The 25,462-nt window shown below is 45.7% G+C and overlaps 1 protein-coding gene across 1 annotated transcript; it reads left to right on the forward strand.

Moving 5' to 3' along the window:
- Positions 1 to 1,706: 1,706 nt before the first annotated feature.
- Positions 1,707 to 24,596, forward strand: LOC133418338 (NLR family CARD domain-containing protein 3-like). The gene is made up of 10 exons (XM_061706929.1): positions 1,707 to 1,837; positions 8,752 to 8,859; positions 8,959 to 9,150; positions 14,419 to 14,497; positions 16,206 to 16,419; positions 17,179 to 18,979; positions 19,056 to 19,229; positions 19,341 to 19,514; positions 20,431 to 20,477; positions 20,562 to 24,596. The coding sequence occupies exons 2-10, from the start codon at positions 8,771 to 8,773 to the stop codon at positions 21,092 to 21,094; spliced, it is 3,303 nt and encodes a 1,100-aa protein (XP_061562913.1). The 5' UTR covers positions 1,707 to 1,837; positions 8,752 to 8,770; the 3' UTR covers positions 21,095 to 24,596.
- Positions 24,597 to 25,462: the final 866 nt, after the last annotated feature.

A 25,462-nucleotide genomic window follows, 5' to 3' on the forward strand; every position in this document is an offset into this window, starting at 1 on the left:
AGATTTGAGATTAGATGAGATATTCCTTTATTCATCCCTCAGTGGGGAAATTCACAAAAAAGGAAGATTCAGGCTGGGAATTGAACCAGGAATCTCCTGACTAGAACTCAGCAGTGTTAACCACCAAGCCAAAGTACAGCTGAAGTACAAGTGCAGGTAAAGTACAGGTTAAACATCTGAACTAATCTTCAAACGTGTTCCAGCTCAGAAACATCTCTGAAGAGGTCGCTCTTAGTTGCCAGTGTTAATGATTTAAGAGATGGTCTTGTATATTCTGTCCGAGCTGCGACGCGTCAACTTCACCTCCTCGTGATGAGTGTGCCGTGACGAGATGAAGAGTTTGTGTCTCTTTATCTTGGACACTCTGGACTCTTCAGCCGGGAATAGAAACCAGAAGGATTTCATCAGCCAGACTATCTCCCAGGCTGCAGATTTGCTGCAGCCTGGACATAAATATACTCTCATCTGACTGGTTTGGATTGTGATTGGATTATGTCTCTGAGCAGGACGCCCCACTAAAGAAGCTCCAACCGAAGCCATGGCTGGAGCACAAGTGACTTGTACTGAGGAAAGTCACGCAGCAAGGACTGGTTATCTGTCTGGTACTACCAGACTGGTACCAGTGACAGGCAGTGACTGGTACCAGTCTGGTGTCCCAGCGCTGGAGCTGGGCTTGTTCCTGCAGATGCGTGTCCACATCAGAACTTCTCCCTCAACCTCTGTTTCACATCTAGATCCAGAACTCACCTGTGAGCAGCAGCTTTCCTAGCCCCCAACTCCCCAGCTGTTACCACATCTGCTTCCGTCATTGCTCGGTCAAATCCAGAGGTGTCAAGTAACAAAGTACAAATACTTCGTTACCTTACTTAAGTAGAAATGTTGGTTATCTATACTTCACTGGAGTAATTATTTTTCAGACGACTTTTTACTTTTACTCCTTACATTTTCACACAATTATCTGTACTTTTTACTCCTTACATTTTAAAAACAGCCTCGTTACTCTATTTCATTTCGGCCTTTAAACAAAAACTATCCAGTTAAATTGCTCCATCCGGATAGAGTGAATTTGGTTGTGGTTGTTTCAGATGTTCTTGTCCAGTTTTGTTCTTACATCCGTTCCCTCAGATTCCTGCAACTAAACTTGGATGTACATTCCAATAAAGGTTAGGATAAATGATAACATGCCTCTGAAGTTTGACTTTTTGCACCATTACAATACTTATAGGCAACTAGTCATCATATCTCCTGCTCTCTGAAACACATGTTAATGCTCAATAGTACACATATATGGTTCTTTAATATATTTGCATTATACTAAGATGCATTCATTTTCAATGGCTTTTTTCCCCCTTACATTACTTTTACTTTTATACTTTAAGTAGTTTTGAAACCAGTACTTTTATACTTTTACTTGAGTAAAAAACTTGAGTTGATACTTCAACTTCTACAGGAGTATTTTTAAACTCTACTTCTACCTGAGTAATGAATGGGGATATTTTTGACACCTCTGGTCAAATCTGTGTTTTAATATGCTTTTAAAGTCAAACGTTCCGACTTTGTTTCAGCTCCATCATGCAGCAGGATGTGGTCCAGGAGGACACGGATCTTTGTCTCCATCTAGTGGACGGATGTGGAAGCACACCAGGGGTGTGTTGACAGGTCAAACTGCTGCTGACGTCACAGTTGTGTATTTCAGACAGAAATAATGAGGAAGTGACAGTGTGCTTGAACAAACTCAGCAGAGACGGCAGAACTAACAAGAGAGAATGAACTTCTTCATGTTTCCGAAGCTTTCCTGGTCGGGGGCAGGTGGACAGAGACTGTAGAAGGATCTGAGGTGAGTTCAGCACCTGAGACGATGTCTTATCACTAATGGAGATGTAGAAATGTTGAAGAAAGGCTGTGAGAACAGTTTCTGTTTCAACAGCTGAAAGATGAGTGACTTCTTTCACACACGGGTTTGACTGTCGTGGAGCTTAAACCAGAACCAGAACCCCTAACTGTTAAAATAATTATATCAAATTATGTTCAAGTGTGTCCGAGAGTGCTGACGAGAAGGTCTGATCATATTTGTTTTAGTTTCATTTAACAAATCTACTTGTGGAGTTTCCAAGTTTTTCTCAACGTTGCAGAGGTTCCTCTGGGAAATTCCCACTTCCTCCTGACAGCAGGAGCAAGGTAAACCCATCCTTCTGCAACTCTGTCATTGTACATGTACATGTTTCTCTTCCTTTATTGAGTAACTAACATGTATTTTTAGAAACCAGTCACAAAGTGTTTTACAATAATAACATAATAGCAACAGATTAAAAAGAAACTGCAACAGTGTCAAAGAACATAAAACATAACTTAAAAGCCTGCCTGAATTAAAACGTAATCAGCTGATCTGAAGTGTCCTGAGAGACTATAAATCTGGATCATGAAGATAATCTATAGGTGTGGTGTAATGCCAAATGTCATAAATTTTTCCATTACATTTCCTCCCTTTTGATCAATCTTGATCACTCATTAAAGAAAAATGACATAAGATTATATCTTCATAATAAACAATCATCCTTACATATAGTAACATAATAAAAAGTATAAAAAAGTGAGAAAAAAAACATCTGTAATGTTACCTCAGTCAAGATTTAAAACATCACATCAGAAAATATCACTGTAAAAAATAAGATGCTAATTTATGTATATAAGCACCCTATAATAAATGTAAGCAATTTACATCCTTAGATCACAACAGTCTTCATCGAGATCAGATACCTCCTGATATGGTGGAATCCACCCAGGAGTTATTTGAGTCATTTGATAGTTTTGTCAACCGTGTGGACAATCAAATCTCTGATACACGGTACCAAACAACAGCCACAAACAGGATAACAATAGTAGTCACAATGAAAGAAGTGAAGACTCTGTTCCATTTGCCAAACATTTGATCAATCCATGACATCACGTCTGCGTTTGTGCCTGCATTTTCTTTCAATTCACTGGCTAAGGTTTCCAGTCTTGTAAAGTGCGCGTAAAGGTGTTTCTTGCAAATCCGGTCTGGGGGAACAAACTTCAGTTATTGTGGCAACACAGTTGTGTTCGTCTCCATCACCGTCCATGGACCCAAATCTTCTCCTTCTCTGTGTTTCAGAGGTGTCTTCAGTATTCACATTCATTACTCAGGTAGAAGTATAGATACTACAGTTTAAAAATACTCCTGTAGAAGTTGAAGTATCAACTCAAGTTTTTTACTCAAGTAAAAGTATAAAAGTACTGGTTTCAAAACTACTTAAAGTATAAAAGTAAAAGTAATGTAAGGGGGAAAAAGCCATTAAGGACAAAAGCCATTGAAAATGAATGTATCTTAGTATAATGCAAATATATTAAAGAACCATATATGTGTACTATTGAGCATTAACATGTGTTTCAGAGAGCAGGAGATATGATGACTAGTTGCCTATAAGTATGGTAATGGTGCAAAAAGTCAAACTTCAGAGGCATGTTATCATTTATCCTAACCTTTATTGGAATGTACATCCAAGTTTAGTTGCAGGAATCTGAGGGAACGGATGTAAGAACAAAACTGGACAAGAACATCTGAAACAACCACAACCAAATTCACTCTATCCGGATGGAGCAATTTAACTGGATAGTTTTTGTTTAAAGGCCGAAATGAAATAGAGTAACGAGGCTGTTTTTAAAATGTAAGGAGTAAAAGGTACAGATAATTGCGTGAAAATGTAAGGAGTAAAAGTAAAAAGTCGTCTGAAAAATAATTACTCCAGTGAAGTATAGATAACCAAAATTTCTACTTAAGTAAGGTGTGGCAGGGTGGAGAGGTTGATGGGACACACGCACCTGTGTCCCATCCGCCTGAGTGGCTGCCGCTCTCCACCCTGCCTGCCTTCATAAGGCAGGCAGGGTGGAGAGGTTGATGGGACACACCTGTGACCCAATCAACCAGAGTGGCTGCACCTCCACCCCTAAGGTAACAAAGTATTTGTACTTCGTTACTTGACACCTCTGCTGTGTTTAGCCAGTTGAACATGTGGATATGAATCAGGAACGTCAAACAGAGAATCTGAACCTGAATTACTGAAAGAGAAATATGGTGAAGATTCATCATTTGGCTTTAGTTTCTTTTGTCCAGGCAAAATCCCTGAAACAGCACATCTGTGTTTGTCCCGAAACATACAACTTGACATTAGCTTTTCTCTCAAACAACTTTCTCTGAACCATCTTTCCTCAAACTTTGCATGTCTCTCTGTGTGTATGTGTGTAATTCAGCATAGGTGTTCTGCTTTCATGTATTTTGTGTCTGTGTTGTGTGTTGTGTGTACGTGTTTTTTCTACCAGAGCATTGTTTACGGAAGTCACAGCTGATGTGCACAGTTTCCATCCACACACATAAGTCAGCATGTCTGGGCTGTATTTCACAAATATGTGTCAGGGAACCCAAGTTCCCTTTTTCAAGTAGTAATAACCCCTTTTGATGTTGAAACAAGACAAATGCCCAATAAACACATTACATCTCTTCCCATTAGATTATTTGGATAAGAGTTTGACAGCAAAAATGAATGCTTAAATTTGCTTGTGACATCATTATACTAATGGAGTTGTGTATTTTCCCAGAACTGTTTCACCTGACACCCCTACAGACTTCACGTATCTTCTGCTCATCTTGGGAGGTGTTGAAACAGTGTTAGCTGTAATAACAGAGTGTGTTGCACCAGAATCGACAAGAAATGTCACATGTTTGCCCTGTATGAGGAGTGTAGGAGTGTGTGTGTTGGCATGCCTGCATAAGCATCAGTTGAGTATTTAACATATGTGCCCATTGGCTGTCTTTTAGCTGTTTTCTGCTTCTTTATGTAAAATTCACATAGTACACTAAACATATGTGTAATGGGTATTGAACCATTCAGAATGATAAAACTTTTACTCCTAATATCTTTATCAGATATTTTACACTCTTTTTACTGCCTTCAAATCACACTATGTTTCAATCTGCCAAGTCAAATTTAATGAACTGGACTAGAACAAATACACCGTGTGATTGGCTTTAAACTTTCTGAGTCAAATTAAATCCCATAGTGATCCAATCTACCAGATTCAAGTTAATGAATGATCCAGGATGGAGTTACTTTGCAATTTTTGATTCAGTTTATTTTATTTCACTTTTATTTTCATTGTTATTTTTTATATGATCAAAAACAGGATGAGTAGAACAGAGACATTATCTACATTATACGCGTGTTTGGAGTCTTACTTCACACAATATAATTATTACCCAGTAATACTTTCTTCACACACTATTGTGATAATAGCAGTGGCGTCCCTAGGCTAAAACATTCGGGGCTAAAGCCCCGGATGTTTTTTAATTAGCCCCGAATATGAATTAAATTTTTTTTTTTTTTTTTTTTTTTTTTTTTTTTTTTTTTTGTGTGTTTAGGTTAATCTACGGTCCTCTTATGTTGATGCTTAGATAAAACAGTGGACAGATTTGAGTAACAATTCAATTAACAATTATTATTATTTATTTATTTATTTTTCAAGCCACTTCTTTGGCTTTGGCGCACAAGTGGTTAACACCTCCAGGTCCCACGACGCATGTCGTGAGTCAAAACAGCAGGCAGCAGGCAGAAAGCTGTTCAGATGACTTGTATTCGGTAAAAAAAAAAAGGCAAAATAAATGAAAAACTGTGAACAACCGCATTCCGTAGGCTATTCGGTACTCACTATTCAGCCAAGTCTTTAAATTTTATTCGGCTTCAGGTTCGGCCACCAATTTTCATTTCGGTGCGTGCATCCCTAGTTTTTTCGGTGGGAAAGGGGGATTCTGGCCATTGTAGAAGTTTAAGATATAATTATCTTCATTTCAAGATTTATTCATGCATGAAGAATTACCCATGATGATGAATGCGTGTTATTATGTTATCAAAATGCATCATTCTTTGCAAAAATTCAGATTTTTTGTGTGTATTCTTGCATTGATAAAAGATGTGATTATGGAGCTTTGAGACCACCAGAATGCACCATTTTGAGTCTATTTTTCAAATTTTTTCAGGGGGGGCATGCCCCCGGACCCCCCTAGAGGGTTCCCCTCTCGTACACGTCGAGAATTTTCATATGTTTTTTAAGACAAGCCATTCTGATGCCTGATACTGTCAGTCCTATTTCATTTATCATGTGTTTGTGGGGAACTGTGTTAATAAACATCTTAACGAGCACCCCTGTATCTTTTCTATTTATAGACGCACAACACAGAGCAGAGCAGTGAGATTTGAGATTGGTATAGTATGAAAAGAAAAAAGATATAGCACTAACACTTTTCCTGAAAAAGCTGCACACATTTTGATATATATAAGTAAATGAGAAAGGCAAGTGTGGAGTGAAAGTAAAAAGTTACAAACAAGAAATGAACAAAGACAGTAGGTGTAGAGTCAGAATTAATGCAGAGACCTAATTGTACGTGATAAATCAATGTCTCTATGTCCAAAATTTTTGGGCGCGCGCTCTAAGCGCGCACATCATAAAACTTTTCAGGGCTAAGCCCCAGATGTGTCACAATCCTAGAGACGCCCCTGGATAATAGTAAACTGTTTGGAATGGACTCCTCAGTGCACCCCCCAGGTTCAAAAGACCTGTCGGGATTCCTTTCCCGATCGGTAGATCAAGATCTCTCTCTTAGTTCATACCAAACTTCATAGTTTGGTATTTTTAATAGGCCTACATTTTCTTTTTCTTTTTTCTTTTTATTTATTTTAATACATTTTCAGATTCTCACCTGTCAAGATATCGTGATCGCTGCGCTGAGTGTGTCCGGCCCAGAGTAAGGTCCTCCTTCTCACCTGTTTTGTGTGGAGGTTTGAGGCTGAAGATTTTGGCTTCAGGATGTACGGTCACCCAACTCTGCGTCCAGACACCCTCAGTTGAGCGATCCCACTTCTGACACCAAAATTGTGGTGGAAATCTGAAAATAAAGACTGACAAAATAACCAAATGGTCTTTATGTCATTTAATGAAAATCTTGCAAGGGAGCAGTATACAATCGCAACAAAGTATAATTGCACACCGATGGTTTGCTCCAAGGTGTGTTTTATAGACAAAGATTGTGTAACTAAATGTATAATAATCTATAGGATGTGTTGTAATGCCAAATGTCATCAAGTCTGTAAACAGTCAAGAAAGGAATTACAATGGACAGGTGATCAGTAGTTCCTTCCTGGATTCAGATAAAGTTAAACAACAAACAAAGAGCATAAGATAAGATAAGAGATAAGATTTCCAAGACTCAGACAGTGAGTTCATTCAAAGTACAAGTCTGGAATCAAAGTGCATCATATAAAGTATTACCATGTGTCCAAAATGTAGAATACATTGTTATTTTTCCATTACAAGGATCAGACAGTGTGTTCTGGTTTTAATGGTCAAGCGTCTCCAGCATAGGCGGCGGGTGACTGAAATATTTGGTGAAGCTATATATAGGGAGGAATCCTCAAAAAAAAAAAATCAAAATTTTCGCGCGCCTGCGCAAAGTGCAGGCGCGCGAAAATTTTGAGTTTTTTTTTCACCCAAAACAGTTGCGTAACAATGATTTGAGCATAATTTGACCAATATAATAGCAGGATTACCGGCAGTGCAGTCCCCTCCTCCTCCCGGGTCATCGCTGCTCATATGGCCGGCTGCACCATCAGGTGAGCCGGTGTTAGACACTGGGGGGGGTCGCTGACGCGGTGGCTGCAGGTGCAGTCGCTCTCCTCCGACTCACTGTCACATTGGCAGCAGCTTCGGCAATGTTTTGTGTCTGTTTCTCTTTTGGTTTAAAAAATGAACGTATATCCATCTTGGTCTTGACATGGAGCTTTGTGTTGTGTTTTGAAAGGAGCGCTGCTGGCTGTGCATTTGTAATTGGCGGACAAAAATGCGGATGTTTACAAACAACATTTGCAGTTCTGATCACCTGAGCGGTCCGCAGACCAGGGTGGTGTGACTGGCTACTTTTCATTTTTTTTAATCAAAGCCTTGCTGAATTATCACCGCATTGTCACTAGGGAGCTGAAGCAACAACAACACACATTCAATATTTCAGCTTTTTATTAATGTTGCGCACATATTATATAATTTTTTGCGAAATACCTGGCATTGTATTTGGGGAGGCTTAGCCTTCCCTAGCCTTCATTACCCACCGCCCATGGTCTCCAGGTGTCTCAGGTCTGAACGGTTTCTTCTCCAGACTGCATGTTCCAGATGTTTCCACAGATGTTCAACAGGATGTAGATCAGAACTCATAGAAGGACAGTTCAGAACAGTCCGGTCTTTGGCTTCCACCGTGGTTCCAACAGTGATGGTGTGATCTGACACTGATGGACTCTTCAGTTTCTACAGTCCTCTGGAACTCCATGCATGAGACTTGAGAGCCATGTAGTACTCAACAGTCACCTTTGGCGGGTGGTTTCTGGTTGAAATTTATCTTGGTTATATAAATATAACTTGATTTCAACTTAAAAATAAGGGAAAATATCACATGTGGGCTGTAGAAGCTTTTTAACCAGGGCAAGGCTCATGAGTGGGGAGGCTGCTGCCCCCCCTTCCCACCCTGTAGATCCGGCCCTTTTCTACTTCTTTCCTCACGCCATCGGTTTATATAATCAACATTCCCTGGTGAAGCTGTCTGATAACTGCAGTCCATCTACTGTTGTTTGGGTTATTCTAAGATAAATGTGTGACTAATCACAAGTACCACATCAATCTTGTCATGTGTTTCAGTGGAGGCGGGGCCTCTGGAATGAGTCAGTTTGAGGAGATATCGGAGGGGCTCCACCCACCTGAAACCCATCTGTGTGAGAAACATGGGACCTGGACTGGAGCTCAGAGGTGAGATGGAGATGATCCAGATGATCCAGGACTCCTCTGCTGGCCAGAGCTTACATTCATGTCATCTGACACTCAGAACTTATGTCATGTTGTCAATAGCAAGGTGCAGAGACCAGACTCTGCAGGGCCTGGACCTGAAGCAGAGCCTGGACCCAAACCAGGACCTAGACCTGCAGTAGAACCTGGACCAGAACCTGATCCAAGACCTGGATCGAGCTGTGTGTCCATGGAGAGTTACAGCTCCATGAAGTATCCTCTTGCATTTGCAGGTGGAAAATGTTCAGAAGTAGAGTAAGTAAACATTTCTGTGTCCCTAATAATATGGAATAATGAAACTTTACTTATAACACTTTTATTTAGTTTTTAATCAATACGAACTCTAACAGGAAGTCAGTGAAGGAAGCAGGTACAGGGGAGATGTGCTCTTACTTTCTAGTTCCACTTATGAGTCTTGCTTCAGAATTTTGAGTGAATTGGTAGTGATGAATGCTGACTGGTACCTGAATATTAGTCCAGTAGTCCAGGTGAGGACAGTAGTTCAGGTGAGGACAGTAGTCCAGGTGAGGACAGTGAATTGCAATAATCCAGGTGAGGACAGTAGTCCAGGTGAGGACAGTGAATTGCAATAATCCAGGTGAGGACAGTAGTGCAGGTGAGAATAGTAGTCCAGGTGAGGACAGTGAATTGCAATAATCCAGGTGAGGACAGTAGTCCAGGTGAGAACGGTGAGAAACACAGGAAAACACACAACAAGTACACAAGCCTTTGGAATTATCAAAAGAGAGAGAAACAAACAAAAACAGAAGAGATACAAACAGCAACCATTCCAGTCTCTAAAACTAAATCAGGACTAGGCTACTGCGATTATCTGTCCCAGAATCTGTGGGGTGAGTATGTAGGTGAGTGAACACATGTGTCTGTGTAACTGTGTGTGTGCAAAGTGAAAACAAGGCTTAACCTGTCACGGCTCAGACAGGACAGAGAACCCAAATGCACAACACCAGGCAGGATCAGAGTCCAAGAGGCTTTTAATCTTTGTCAAAAGGCAGGCAGGGGTCAAACCGGGTAGTCAGGCAGATCAGGCAAACAAAACCAAAAACGGGCAGGCAAAAATCCATACCCCAAGAATCAGGCAGGCTCAAAGACAGGCAGGCAGGCAGAAACAAAACAGGATATGCAGGCTGGAAAGCGAGGCAAAAACACACGACAATCTGGCAAACAAGAAGGTGGAAATGGGCCGGTATATGAGGGGAACTGCTGATGAGGGAAACCAGGTGTGGAGCTGGGTGGGGAAGCACAGGTGAAGGGAATGAGTGGATCTCTGGCTGATTAGGGTGGCAGGATCTGGAAAAACAGGGGAGTGAGTAAAACTAAAAAAACTACACTGGGAAACCATGACAGAACCCCCCCCCTCAAGGGACAGATTCCAGATGTCCCAAAACCACCCACCCAGGGCGGGAGGAGGGGTCCCGGAGGAGGGCCCCGGCCAACAAACGGCCAAAGCTCCGGGGGCCGTCCTCGGTGCCGGGCAGACCGGTGAGGCAGTTCGGGGGGTCGCCCTTGGGGCGTAACAGGCGGATCCGGGGGTCGGTCTCGGGGCTTGGCAGGCTGGTCCGGGGGTCGGTCTGGGGGCTTGGCAGGCGGGTCAGGGGGTCGGTCTGGGGGCTTGGCAGGCGGGTCAGGGGGTCGGTCTGGGGGCTTGGCAGACGGGTCAGGGGGTCGGTCTCGGGGCTTGGCATGCTGGTCAGGGGGTCGGTCTCGGGGCTTGGCATGCTGGTCAGGGGGTCGGTCTCGGGGCTTGGCAGGCGGGTCAGGGGGTCGGTCTCGGGGCTTGGCAGGCGGGTCAGGGGGTCGGTCTGGGGGCTTGGCAGGCGGATCCGGGGGTCGGTCTGGGGGCTTGGCAGGCGGATCCGGGGGTCGGTCTGGGGGCTTGGCAGGCGGATCCGGGGGTCGGTCTCGGGGCTTGGCAGGCGGATCCGGGGGTCGGTCTCGGGGCTTGGCAGGCTGGTCAGGGGGTCGGTCTGGGACTGCGGCAGGCTGGTCAGGGGGTCGGTCTGGGGGCTTGGCAGACTGGTCAGGGGGTCGGTCTGGGGGCTTGGCAGACTGGTCAGGAGGTCGGTCTGGGAGCGCGGCAGGCTGGTCAGGGGGTCGGTCTGGGACTGCGGCAGGCTGGTCAGGGGGTCGGTCTGGGACTGCGGCAGGCTGGTCAGGGGGTCGGTGTGGGACTGCGGCAGGCTGGTCAGGGGGTCGGTCTCGGGGCTTGGCAGGCTGGTCAGGGGGTCGGTCTCGGGGCTTGGCAGGCTGGTCAGGGGGTCGGTCTCGGGGCTTGGCAGGCTGGTCAGGGGGTCGGTCTCGGGGCTTGGCAGGCTGGTCAGGGGGTCGGTCTGGGACTGCGGCAGGCTGGTCAGGGGGTCGGTCTGGGACTGCGGCAGGCTGGTCAGGGGGTCGGTCTGGGACTGCGGCAGGCTGGTCAGGGGGTCGGTCTGGGACTGCGGCAGACTGGTCAGGGGGTCGGTCTGGGACTGCGGCAGGCTGGTCAGAGGGTCGGTCTTGGACTGCGGCAGGCTGGTCAGGGGGTCGGTCTGGGATCGCGGCAGACTGGTCAGGGGGTCGGTCTGGGATCGCGGCAGGCTGGTCAGAGGGTCGGTCTGGGACTGCAGCAGATCCATCCAGGATCGCCTCAGGAAGGGGAACAGAGACCACCTCCAGAACAGAGACCGGCGGGACCGCTGCAGGAACCGAGGGCTGCGGGACCGCTGCAGGAACCGAGGGCTGCGGGACCGCCTCAGGAACAAGAGTCGGGGCTGACAGGAGGCGGGGAGCCGGAGTCGGGGCTGACAGGAGGCGGGGAGCCGGAACCGGGGCAGACAGGATGCGGGGAGCCGGAACCGGGGCAGACAGGATGCGGGGAGCCGGAACCGGGGCAGACAGGATGCGGGGAGCCGGAACCGGGGCAGACAGGATGCGGGGAGCCGGAACCGGGGCAGACAGGATGCGGGGAGCCGGAACCGGGGCAGACAGGATGCGGGGAGCCGGAACCGGGGCAGACAGGATGCGGGGGGCCGGAACAGGGGCAGACAGGATGCGGGGGGCCGGAACAGGAGCAGACAGGATGCGGGGGGCCGGAACAGGAGCAGACAGGATGCGGGGGGCCGGAACAGGAGCAGACAGGATGCGGGGGGCCGGAACAGGAGCAGACAGGATGCGGGGGGCCGGAACAGGAGCAGACAGGATGCGGGGGGCCGGAACAGGAGCAGACAGGATGCGGGGGGCCGGAACAGGAGCCGGAGCAGGAGCTGGAGCTGGAACAGGAGCAGACAGGATGCGGGGGGCCGGAACAGGAGCCGGAGCAGGAGCTGGAGCTGGAACAGGAGCCGGAGCAGGAGCTGGAGCCGGAGCAGCAGCTGGAACAGCAGCTGGAACAGGAGCCGGAGCAGGAGCCGGAGCCGGAGCAGGAGCAGGAGCCGGAACAAGCTGGGGCTGGCGCTGACGCCGTCGTCGTTGCCTGCCCTGAAGGCTCCTGGGCCCACCCAGAGCCAGGCGTGTTCCCCAAAAGGGGTCCCAATACTCCTCCTCCTTGGCCCAGCGCATGTTATCAGCCGATTCTCGGGGAGCAGGAACAAGCTGGGGCTGGGGCCGACGCCGTCGTTGCCTCCCCTGAGCCTGCAGGCTCCTGGGCCCACCCAGAGCCAGGCGTGTTCCCCAGAAAGGGGGAAGAGACTGGGGTGTGTCCGGGGCCACCTCGGGAACAGCAACAGGCTGGAACTGGGGGCATGTCTCCGTCCCCTTCACCGTACGGTGGTAGAACGCCACTCGGTCCCCATAAAAAAAATCCCACAAATCCTCTTCCTTACGTGGTAGGTCCATGTTGGCTGGGTTCAGTCTTGGCCAGATTGTACTGTCACGGCTCAGACAGGACAGAGAACCCAAATGCACAACACCAGGCAGGATCAGAGTCCAAGAGGCTTTTAATCTTTGTCAAAAGGCAGGCAGGGGTCAAACCGGGTAGTCAGGCAGATCAGGCAAACAAAACCAAAAACGGGCAGGCAAAAATCCATACCCCAAGAATCAGGCAGGCTCAAAGACAGGCAGGCAGGCAGAAACAAAACAGGATATGCAGGCTGGAAAGCGAGGCAAAAACACACGACAATCTGGCAAACAAGAAGGTGGAAATGGGCCGGTATATGAGGGGAACTGCTGATGAGGGAAACCAGGTGTGGAGCTGGGTGGGGAAGCACAGGTGAAGGGAATGAGTGGATCTCTGGCTGATTAGGGTGGCAGGATCTGGAAAAACAGGGGAGTGAGTAAAACTAAAAAAACTACACTGGGAAACCATGACATAACCTGAACTGCAACTATACTGGGGGAGGGAGGGCACAACCACGCCATCCAAGAGACCAGAAGCAGACAAGGAAGAAACCCGAACCCAGGCCACCAGCTGCCCCACGGAGGACCAGAAGAGGGACAGGAGGCCAGCAAGGCCCATCCCCTCCCTGCAGGCGACAGAGGGAAGCCCCGGCGGGGCCCCCATGACCACGGGAGGAGGCAGCCAGGAAACCCACGGTGATGGACCAGGACCCAGCCGAGCACCAGCCACCCGGTATAGGCCGATCACAGGGCCACAACCCCCACCCGGCGAAAGGCCAGCCCGCCCAGAGAGACGGGGCCAGCCCGCCCAGAGAGACGGGGCCAGCCCGCCCAGAGAGACGGGGCCACCCCAACAGCCGACGCCGGCGGGCCGGCACCCGCCCCGATGAAAGCAGGAACCCCAGAGCCAAAGGCGTGCCCAGCTGCAAGGACAGTGGGGGGGTTTCGGAGACGGGCACGGAGCCCAAGAACCCCCCAAGAAAGAGCCACCCAGATAAGCCCAACAGCAAAGAGTCACGGACACTAACATCATTCTCTCACCACCCTCATCTCCCCCTGGAGGCCCGGCACAGCCCAGCAATGTACATGTGACTGGCTGTTTGACCTCAAACACCACCGTCCTCTCGATCGTGTGCATGCAATATTCAATAGTGTAGACTTACCAGAGTGTACTTCAAAATGACCTAGACTAAAATTGAATGCACTTATATACACTTCATATAATTTTATGATCATGATGTGTCAGCTCATCATTGGCGTTTTTACAAAAACACGTATTCCGTATATGTACATCCTTCCTGTGTCGTCACAACATGTGTCGTTCTTCCTGATCAGTTTCAGCTTCACCTTCAGTTTGTCAGATTACTCAGATTTCCAGATCACTTCAAACTCTGAGAACAAAGAACCTGCTTTGTTTTAAACTGAATTAATCTCTAAATTCACATCACTTGGCCATTTGTAATGAAGTCTTTATGGGAATTCGTCTGGTGCCCAAACCTTTGCATGACCCACCTCTTTTTTTTTTCTCGCTTTAAAGTGTAAAGACATAATGAATAAAAAAAGCCACAAACTTTACTGAAAACTTTAAATAATTCCTCATCTGTTTTATTTTTAAAGGTAATTTTGCAGTTAGTGTGATGACGGACACCCATACGTTTCTTTTCTGACTGATGTTCTGAACTGTTTCCACAGAGTGGAAGAGCAGACTTCTCAAGATGTCAATGGTCCCTGTGTCCAAGAGAACCAAACAGAACTGGACTCTACATTTAAGGTGAGTGGATAGAGCTCCTAATGAAAAAAGTTCCCCGTTCTCAGAGTGCAAGTTTACTTGTACTTCCTCGAAGATCAGATGTAGATCTGGAGGATGGTCTTCTGTTATCAGTAACAATTAAGATGGAACCGACTTCCAGTTTGGGTTAAGGAGGCTGACACCACCTCCACCTTTAAAACCAAACTTAAAACGTTTCTGTTTAGTAAACCTCTAGTTAGTGTAAACTCTAGTGTGTTAGGGCCAGTAGTCATAGCTGCAGCTGCAGGACCAGACTAGAGCAGCTGGTCTGAAACTGAGCTTCATCCTAGATATGCTGCCATAGGCCTATGCTGCAGGGGGACTCCAACATGATCCACTGAGCGGTGCCCCTCACCCCTCCTTCTCTTTCCTTTCTCAGTTATTAATTATAAGTACCTCATAACCATCATTGTTGTCCAATGTTCCTGTAGTTTGTTGCGCTGGTCTCTTCCCCCTGCTTTTCTCTTCCTTGCATTCTCTGGCCTGAATGTTTGCAGGCCAGAGCTTCAGGGAGCTGCACGCTGGCCTGCATCCCCCCCCTCCACCTGTCTGTATGGATGTCTGTGGTATATGATTACTTATTTTGAATCACAGTTGCCTAAAAGTCTGTGGCTTTATCTACTTATCACTCCTCTCAGACCTGAGCTGTCAATTTTGAAAAAGACAACAGAATATAAACATTCTTATTTTAAAGATTCTGTCTTCTCGTGTTTTTGTTTGGTCTGGATTTTTCTGGGTTGGTCTGGAAGGATCAGGGTTGGTCTAATAGGCTCTGGGATGGTCTGGAAGGATCAGGGTTAGTCTAATAGGATCTGGGTTGGTCTGGAAGGATCAGGGTTAGTCTAATAGGATCTGGGTTGGTCTGGAAGGATCAGGGTTAGTCTAATAGGGTCTGGGTTGGTCTGGAAGGATCAGGGTTGGTCTAATAGGGTCTGGGTTGGTCTGGAAGGATCAGGGTTGGTCTGATAGGGTCTGGGTTGGTCTGGAAGGATCAGGGTTGGTCTGATAGGGTCTGGGTTGGTCTGGAAGTTTCAAAGGCAAAGGTAGCTAACCCTAACCCAACCAGAAGGTGCCCTTGACATTCAGCTGAAGGCCACTAGGCGGTCTAGCTGAAGGACAGTTGATAGCTGGTTAGCCGCTAGCCTCTGCACCATGGCCTAGCCAAGACCTCTTCTGGAATTAATGCTTCCAGGTAAACCAGTTTTAGGATGACCGGAGGGGTTCTGGAGTGGAGATGGTTAAGCCGCAGGAGCTCCTTAGACTTGCTTTCTTGTCCTTTACAAAAATTCCTCCAGATTCCTGGAGTGAATGAATGATATTCTGCTCTGTTGGAGAATGAATATACAAATCCTTCTGCGAGAGCATTGTTTGTCACACGGATCTTCTGTTGAAATCTACTCCTCTGAGACTCATCCTGCCATGGATGCTGTTCTGGAGGACATCAACTTCAGTACTTTCTTCCACCTAAATTGCCACGCATCTTTTATAGGAAGGTGTTTCAGGTCCAAAATGTAAATATGAAAGTAGATTAACACGTGACATTAAGTTCATGAGAAAAAAAACAGGACATATCTTGGGTTGATTCAGCATGTGAAAAAAGCCAAAGAAAAACTAAGAACGTTTTTAAAAGAATTTTATTTTCCATATCATCTAACCTTTTCTGATTTGAAGTTGGATTTCTGTGTTCCAGCTGCTGGAGGAAAACATCATCAGCTTTGCGAAGAGCGAGTTGAAGAACATCCAAAAAGTTCTCAGTATCGATTACCCAAAAAGCTTGGAGAGTCAGAGAGAGGAAACTGAAGAGGAGGAGCAGAGAAGATGCAGCAGAGAGTCATTTCTGAACATCACGGTGTACTTTCTGAGGAACATGAAGCAGGACGAGCTGGCCGAGCGTCTGCAGAGCAGTAAGACCTTTTACACGACTTTATCATGATTAAGAAGTTCATTTCTCCAGTGTTTTAAGCAAACTACAACCTATAGTTTGAACGCTTGCTTAGATGTGTTTGCATAAGCTCTTAAAATCAGGTTTTATCTGCATTATTTTAGTCAGCATTCACCAGGGGAGTTTAACCGCTTCATTCAGTCTGTGCTCGAAAGACATTTGATTCTTCATCCTTCTTTCATATAAAATCCAGTCAAGGTCATCGAGCTAAAATCTGGAGCTAAAATCTGGGCACAGACAGGTCTCAGCAGAGCTCTGCTAGTCATGCTCTCAGCTCTGGCATGTTGTTTTGATAATGACATCTGAAATAAAGATTTTGCACACATTTGATCAGAATGAATGCAAGCTGACATTAATTAGCATGATAAGGTGGTTTAAGATAAGTCAGCTCAGCTAAAACAGCTAACGTGGGAGTTGAACTAAGGTGGCCGTGTTCTTGTTGGCTTCCAGACTTGCTCTTTCAGTTCATTTTCCCAATTTTGGACTAACCAGGGTTGAGCGGAGTCGGTTTATACAGACATGATGCAGAACAATGAAAAAAAGGTTTCAACAGCACTCTTCAGAAACCTACCCGTGATGTCACAGACAAAACTGGTGTCCAGTATGTCAGCTTTGTACAGTCAAACAGTACCATGAAAAGGAAAAGATAGTTTAGTGAACATAAAGATATCTAAAATATCTTTAGATTGTTAAAAACATTTTTTGTTTTCTGTTCATTCAGGAACTCCCTCAACAGTGGTCCAACAAAAACACAAATCTAAGCTGAAGAAGAAGTACCACTGTGTGTTTGAGGGCATTATTAAAGCAGGAAAGCCAATCCTTCTGGAGCAGATCTACACAGAGCTCTACATCACAGAGGGAGGGACTGGAGAGGTCAACGATGAACATGAAGTCAGACAGATTGAAGCAGCTTCCAGGAAACCAGACAGAGCAGAAACAACCATCAGACAAGAAGACATCTTTCAACTTCCACCTGGAAGGGAAGAACCAATCAGAACAGTGATGACGAAGGGAGTGGCCGGCATCGGGAAAACAGTCTTAACACAGAAGTTCACTCTGGACTGGGCTGAAGGCAGAACCAACCAGGACATCCAGTTACTGCTTCCTTTCACCTTCAGAGAGCTGAATGTGCTGAAAGAGAGAAAGTTCAGCTTGGTGGCACTTGTTCATCACTTCTTCACTGAAACCAAAGAAGCAGGAATCTCCAGGTTTGAAAAGTTGCAGGTCGTGTTCATCTTTGACGGTCTGGATGAGTGTCGACTTCCTCTGGACTTCCACAACAATGAGGTTGTGACTGATGTTACAGAGTCCACCTCAGTGGATGTGCTGCTGACAAACCTCATCAGGGGGAACCTGCTTCCTTCTGCTCGTCTCTGGATCACCACACGACCCGCAGCAGCCAATCAGATCCCTCCTGACTGTGTTTCCATGGTGACAGAAGTCAGAGGCTTCACCGACCCACAGAAGGAGGAATACTTCAGGAAGAGGTTCACAGATAAGAAGCAGACCAGCAGGATCATCTCCCACATCAAGACTTCACAGAGCCTCCACATCATGTGCCACATCCCAGTCTTCTGCTGGATCACTGCTACGGTCCTGGAGAACGTCCTGGAGACCAGAGAGGGAGGGGAGCTGCCCAAGACCCTGACTGAGATGTACATCCACTTCCTGGTGGTCCAGGCCAAACTTAAAAATGTCAAGTATCACGAGAGATCTGAGTCCGATTCACACTGGAATCCAGAAAACAAGAAGATGATGGAGTCTCTGGGAAAACTGGCTTTTGAGCAGCTGCAGCAGGGACACCTGATCTTCTATGAAGAAGACCTGAGTGAGTGTGGCATCGACATAAGAGAAGCTTCAGTGTACTCAGGAGTGTTCACCCAGGTCTTTAGAGAGGAGAGCAACCTGTACCAGGACAAGGTGTTTTGCTTCATCCATCTGAGTGTTCAGGAGTTTCTGGCTGCTCTTCATGTCCATCTGACCTTCATCAGCTCTGGAGTCAACCTGCTGGAGGAACAAACAACCTCTCAGTCACCTGAAACGGGAGGAAAGGAAGCTGCAGAGATAAACTTCTATCAGAGTGCTGTAGACAAGGCCTTAGAGAGTTCAAATGGACACCTGGACTTGTTCCTCCGCTTCCTACTGGGTCTTTCACTGCAGACCAACCAGAACCTCCTACGAGGTCTGCTGACACAGGCAGGACGTACATCTCAAATCCATCAGGAGACCGTGGAGTTTATCAAGAAGAAGCTAAGCGAGGACCTGTCTGCAGAGAAAAGTATCAATCTGTTCCACTGTCTGAATGAACTGAACGATGGTTCTCTGGTGGAGGAGATTCAACGGTCCCTGAAGTCAGGACGTCTCTCCACAGATGAATTGTCTCCTGCTCAGTGGGCAGCTCTGGTCTTCATCTTACTGTCATCAGAAGAAGATCTGGAAGTGTTTGACCTGAAAAACTTTTCAGCTTCAGAGGAAGCTCTAAAGAGGTTGCTGCCAGTGATCAAAGCCTCCAGGAAAGTTCTGTAAGAAGATATTTCTTTTTGTACATAACATATGGAAGATGTAGAAATATATGTTGATGGTGGAATGTGTCCTCAGGTTGAGCTGTTGCAACCTCTCAGAGAGAAGCTGTGAAGCTCTGTCCTCAGTCCTCAGCTCACAGTCCTCCAGTCTGAGAGAACTTGATATGAGTAACAACGACCTGCAGGATTTGGGTGTGAAGATGTTGTCCACTGCACTGAAGAGTCCAAACTGCCAACTGGAAACTCTCAGGTGTTTTTTCTGAGCATTCTTTAAATCCAGCCTCAAATTTAACTTCATATGACAAAAAAAGTACCACAAACATCAGATGATAAAACATATGTCCATCTTTCATAACTCCAGACTCTCAGGTTGTCTTGTCACAGAAGAAGGCTGTGCTGCTCTGGTCTCAGCTCTGAGCTCCAACCCCTCCCATCTGAGAGAGCTGGACCTGAGCTACAACCATCCAGGAGACTCAGCAGTGAAGCTGCTGTCAGCTGGACTTGAGGATCCACATTGGAGACTGGAAACTCTATGGTAGTCTGTCTGTCTGCCTGTCTGTCTGTCTGTCCATCCATCCATTAATTTTTTCGTTCATTCATCCATCTATCTATCCATCCATCTATTCATTCATTCATTTGTTGGTCCATCCATCCGTCTTGCTTATTAAAAGTTGACGTCCCTCCCCCAAAATAAGGTTACCAGGGCCCCAACCCTGGAGTTAGGTCAGGGGGAGGGGGCCTCTTGTCAAGTGTATCTGGGCCTTTACCCATGTAGGCTGGAAGGGATCAGCCTCAACTAGCTGCATGGGTTTGCCGTGCAGATCTGGTGTCATTTGAGCAGCAAGTTATGGCATATACAGTGTATTGGGGTGCTAACCCTCAGCTGTTGGAACGAGCTCTTAGGACAGGAAATAGCACCTGTTTGATGTGGAAGGAGTCTGAGTTTGGACATGAGGTCAAAAGGTGCAGAGTAGACATGGTTGGGCTCATCACAACACAATGAACCAATCTTTCAATCAATCAAACTGTGTCAATTTAAACACAATAGATGGAGCTGGCAGGAAGTGAGATGAGACAATGGTATGGAAAATCTGGTGGATTTTTAATTAAGTGGTGGAGGTGGTTGGTTTTGGTGGTTTCAGGATTTTATCTCCACTTTTTCGCATGATGTGGTCCTGTTGGCATCATCAAGTCATGATTGTCATTGTCATATATATATATATATATATATATATATATATATATATATATATATATATATATATATATATCTGGGCTAAAAGACATCCAATAGAATGAAAGTTGCTGAGATACTCTTAACTTAGGTGTCATTTTCAAGCAGAACTCCCAGCAAAAGGCCTCGTTAGGCAGGGGTTAATTAAAGGTCGGGAGTTATCTTCACAGATGAGTCCATCTGAGACAGTTATTGATGACTGCGTTTGTTTCTGCAGTGTGGACCATGATGGAGAACAGAGGTTACAATCTGGTCTGAGGAAGTGTAAGTTGGACTCATGGTGACAGTAAGTCTGATGGTCTACAGAATTATGGAGGACTTCAAAATTTGTCTCTATGTCTCCATCAGATTTCTGTGAACTGGAAGTGGACACAAACTCAGTAAATCCCAACATCAAACTGTGTGAAGACGGCCGGACGGTGACACTGGTGGAGGAGGACCTGCAGTATCCTGATCATCCGGACAGATTCAATCACTGCTGGCAGTTGCTGTGCAGAAACGCCCTGACTGGTCGCTCCTACTGGGAGGTGGACTGGAAAGGATGGCTCGACGTGTCCGTCAGCTATAGAGGAATCAGGAGGAGAGGAGTAAGCGATGACTGCAGGTTTGGATGGAACGATCATTCATGGAGTCTGAACTGCTCTGACGACGGCTTCTACATCTGGCACAACAACATCAGAACATCCATCTCCTCCTCTTCTTTGGCCTCTGGTACGATAGGAGTGTACCTGGACAGTTCTGCTGGTGCTCTGTCCTTCTACAGAATCTCCTGTGACGCTCTGGTCCACCTCCACACCTTCAACACCACCTTCACAGAGCCTCTTTATCCTGGCTTTAGATTTCGATCACCGGCTTCTTCGGTGTCTCTGCGTTCTCTGTAGCAGGGATGTTCCTCAGCCCTGATTCATCCTCATGTCTGACACTTAGTCACACTGAATGTCAGAATATGGTCAGTATCCATGGTTTCAGGAATATCTTTGAATATCACGTCTTAGCCGACAACTGGCACTTTGGTTCTCATTTGATTCAGGAACACAAACCATCAGTTCCATAAAATCAAGAAATCCAGCGTGTATCCAGGACAGATGCAGAGATGATGCAGGGATCGTTCACGCAATTCTTAATTAGATATTTGGGACCTAGCACTATACAGTACATTTTTTTCCTTTCCGGGAAACATGCCGAAGAAACAGGGAAAAGCACAACTTTAATCTGAAGGGCTTCATTTGGAACAACACAAAATCGTCTCTCAAACCGTTAGAGGGTTACATAAGCAGGCGTGTCATCCTGGAGAACATGGAATATTTTCCTGGTTCTGATTTACCAATCAATCAGAGAACCAGCTACAAGTCTCTCCTATGATGGACCTTCACCTAATCTCTTTAAGGGAGAGGAAACTGTCCCCATGTTCCTACATATGCAGGAGGGGGTGTGGTACCTGACAGGGGTCCTATCTGAAGACAAAGACCTGGTGTCCCAACCCTTGACTGTTGAAACTTAGTTTCAGTATAATGGGAAGCCTACAAGGGCCAAATACTGTATCTGGGGCCCTTGGAGGTTACAAGTGGACTAAACTGGTATATATTCACAAAGGGGCAAACTGTGGAAGTACATGGACAAACACAAGTAAGACCACTACGGACCTGCAGACGAGCCCAGAAGAGATCTTGAGAGGTCCCCCAGAAGTCTAGGACTACAACATCATAAGCGACACCTGAGCTACATCGAACTATGAGAAAGTTTTCATCCTGATCTCAAAAGCAGAGAGAGCTCTCTCTATCCTGAAACCAAAATGGGAGCTGGTTCCACCCCAGAACCAGGAGCCGGATAACTGAAGGCTCTTCCTCCTGATCTACTGTTGGAAACTCCAGGAACCATCAGTAAACCTACAGTCTGCGCTTGGAACATTTACATATAAGTGGGCCACCAACTTTACTCCACTGGCCTTTACATGGTGGCTCAAGGAAGTGTGACTCCACGTCGTGTGCCTGAAACGTGATGTAAGACTCATGGGGGGGAATAAGTGATGGGGGGGAGGAGACGATGCAGTCAGCTTACTACATGTCCTTTTAACAAGCTGAGCATGTATAAGCGTGCATGTGTATGAGGCGCATGGACTGTGTGTGTGTGTGTGTGTGTGTGTGTGCGTGTGTGTGTGTGTGTGTGTGTGTGTGTGTGTGTGTGTGTGTGTGTGTGTGTGTGTGTGTGTGTGTGTGTGCGTGTGTGCGTGTGTGCGTGTGTGCGTGTGTGATGTGGAGAAGTTGACCGTGAAGGTTTGAACATGTAACTAGACGGATTCAGCTTCATGTACAGCATCAGTACGGTAAATAAGAATGCTGCATCTCCTCCAGCTGGGAAGTGTCCAGGGGCCTCATTTATAAAGCTTGCTTTCGCGCAAAAGAGGGCTTGAAAGATAGAAAAAACTAACCAAAAAATGTGTGTATCTCTACGCCAACCCTGACCCTTGCGCATGAACATTTTAAAGATATGGGGAACTGGCGACGCAGGCGATGAGGTAGTGAAATGAAGCCAGATTCATGTCATACTTTTAATGTCATCACATATCAGACTTATAGATCCATGTACACCCAAACCGGCAGAAAATACTACCGTACCATCCCCGTTTCTTTTATCTCAGTTTCTTTTTTTTTCAAAGGCTTTTTCATGCAAATAGAAGATTTAACAGCAGGAAGTCAGAATGTGCTTCACATAGATCTATGTGCACGAGGCTTTGGCGGAAGAAAGAAAAAGTCAAATCACGCTTCCACATAGATATTGGCAGGTAGGATGATTTGACAGATGAAAATACCCTGTCATATCACACTCCCACATAGATAAATGTTGATGTCTATGTAGAAGCGTGATCTGACGGGGTATTTTCATCTGTCAAATCATCCTACCGGACGCCGTGCCGGTGTCGTGCCAAAAAGTGATTGCCTGCCAGAATCTGATTTCTCCCCTGAAAATGGGTCTTTTTTTACCTGCGAAAAATTGATTGAAGGCCAAATACAGTTAATGAAAGGTTGTTTCTACCTAAATATGATTTGATCTCATTCTTGAGCTTCATGATCTGAAAATCTGACGTTTCAGCGCTATCGCTCAACGGGCTGCTGTGCGCGCTCCCGCGGCCAGAAATCAGATTCTAGCAGGCAACTCACTCGCTTTGTTTTTGTTAGTGATGCCATTACTGTGACCACCAAATAATGTGGTTTCCTTGGCCTCCATCTCAGTCTCGGTGAAATTTAGTGACACGGTTGTCTGGCTCGACACGTCTCATTCATCCTGACGCTCAGCAGAAACAGGCTGCAGGAAGCCGCTGCACATGCTCAGCAGGCTCATTTATATGCAAATACAGTCATGAAGTAGTTTGCATTGCCCATTTATGGTAGAAAGTGGGCGTGTAGAGGGCGGGGTATGAGGCGAATTCACGTGCGCAACCTTCCAGCTGGACTGTGATTTATAAAGCGAACATTGCGTACACGGTTTTATAAAATATTTTTTGCGTTCGCCATTTTCGGCTTTTAGGTTTACGTGCACTTTTAGTATGGATCCTACACAGTCTTTTATAAATGAGGCCCCTGGTGATGAGAAGAGAGTGATACCCATGAGTGAGACTGGCAGCGCCATTTCAGGCAAGATAGCGACAATTAATGCCAGCGGGACGTCAGCAGTGTGGACATATTTCAAAATAAGGGACGACGATGAAAGCAAGGCAGACTGAAGCTACGTGCTGCTAAGGTGTCAAGAGGAGGAAAGGGGAATACGTCGTTTAATACCAGCAACTTAATAAAACATCCCAAGACACATCATAAAGCTGAGTTTACAGAGTTTGCTAATAATACTTCAAGACCACAACAGCCAACATTAGCTCAGGTTCTGCAAAAGCCCCAGACAATAACAAGAGACAAGTTAAAATAACGGAGGCTCTAAGCCGTTATATATCGCTGGATGAGCAGCCACTGTCAGTTGGAGAAGACGGAGGATTTCTTTTCTCGACGCACTCGAGGCGCGATATGATGTTTCATTGATATGGTATATGTTTGATATTTTAAATGTTTTATTTACACAGAAAGATTATTTTTTCTTTAAAGTAGTTATTCTACTCATTCTATTTATTTTTATTGAATGTATCTGTTGCAAATTAAACCTTCTAGAAGTCTTCTAATTCATTCTAATTCATTGCATTTTTCATTGCATTTTTAGCCTAGTTATTTTCGTATCGGTACTTGGTATCGGCAAGTACAGAAATTAAAATACTTGTACACGTACTCGGTGTAAAAAAAAAAGGTATCGGGGCATCCCTAGTCAAGACTATTTATGTCAAAGAGAATATGTGCAATTTGACTGTGCTATTTAAATAAGTGGTCTAAAAAAATCATAATAAAGACAAATGTAAAATGTTGGTCTACTTTGTTTTGGATGTGGGAGGAGCTAATGAGGCTAGATAATTACAGTGAATGTATTATTATTAATTATGAGAAGAATCAAGGCCAAAATTCCAACTTCCACGAAAAATTTGAAAACCTGCAACTCTAACCCTAGTGGTCTATAGAGGAACCGCAGCTCTCGTTCCAGGGCTTTAGCTGAAACATCTGCAGATCTTTCGTCAGATGTTTCCAACATGAACCGTTAAAAATGACGACTCTACGGTGAAACCAAAGATAACTCTAGCGTTTATGCTGGTTAATACAAAAAACTGGTTGCTTCGCTAAACGCGGTAGCGTGATGATTATGGATGATGAAGTGATAACGACTAGCCATCTCTTAATCAATGATATTAGAATTAAATGTAATGCTTTATATAAACTCTACAGACGCGGTACAGAAACATTCACCCCTCAGATCAAATCAAGCGATTGAGACCAAAACGGTTTTATAAACCTGACTAAACGTTTATTTCTGCTCTGAAGTTGAACATTTTAACCTGGAGGTTAATGATTGACTCACTTTTGCAGCCTCTAGCGGCCAGTCGAGGAACTGCAACCAATCAGAGGTTAGATGGCTGGTGCTTGTCCAGCCTGTAGTGGCCAGTAGAGGAACTGCAGGTTTCCAGCATCCACAAGGGCTTGAGGAAGTGGAAGTGGAAGTGGATGTTGCTTGCTAAGAAGGTGATGGAATTGGAGCCCAGATGTTTAATCGAAAGTATTATTAAAATAAATATTTCCCTTTCAGCAACCACTGAAATGAGGCTATGAGACTTTAAGATCATTGCATTACTGTCTTATTTGAATTTCACAAAGCTTCCAGTT

This window comes from Cololabis saira, chromosome 18 (genome assembly GCF_033807715.1).
Source record: "Cololabis saira isolate AMF1-May2022 chromosome 18, fColSai1.1, whole genome shotgun sequence".
In the NCBI taxonomy this organism is placed as follows: Eukaryota; Metazoa; Chordata; class Actinopteri; order Beloniformes; family Belonidae; genus Cololabis; species Cololabis saira.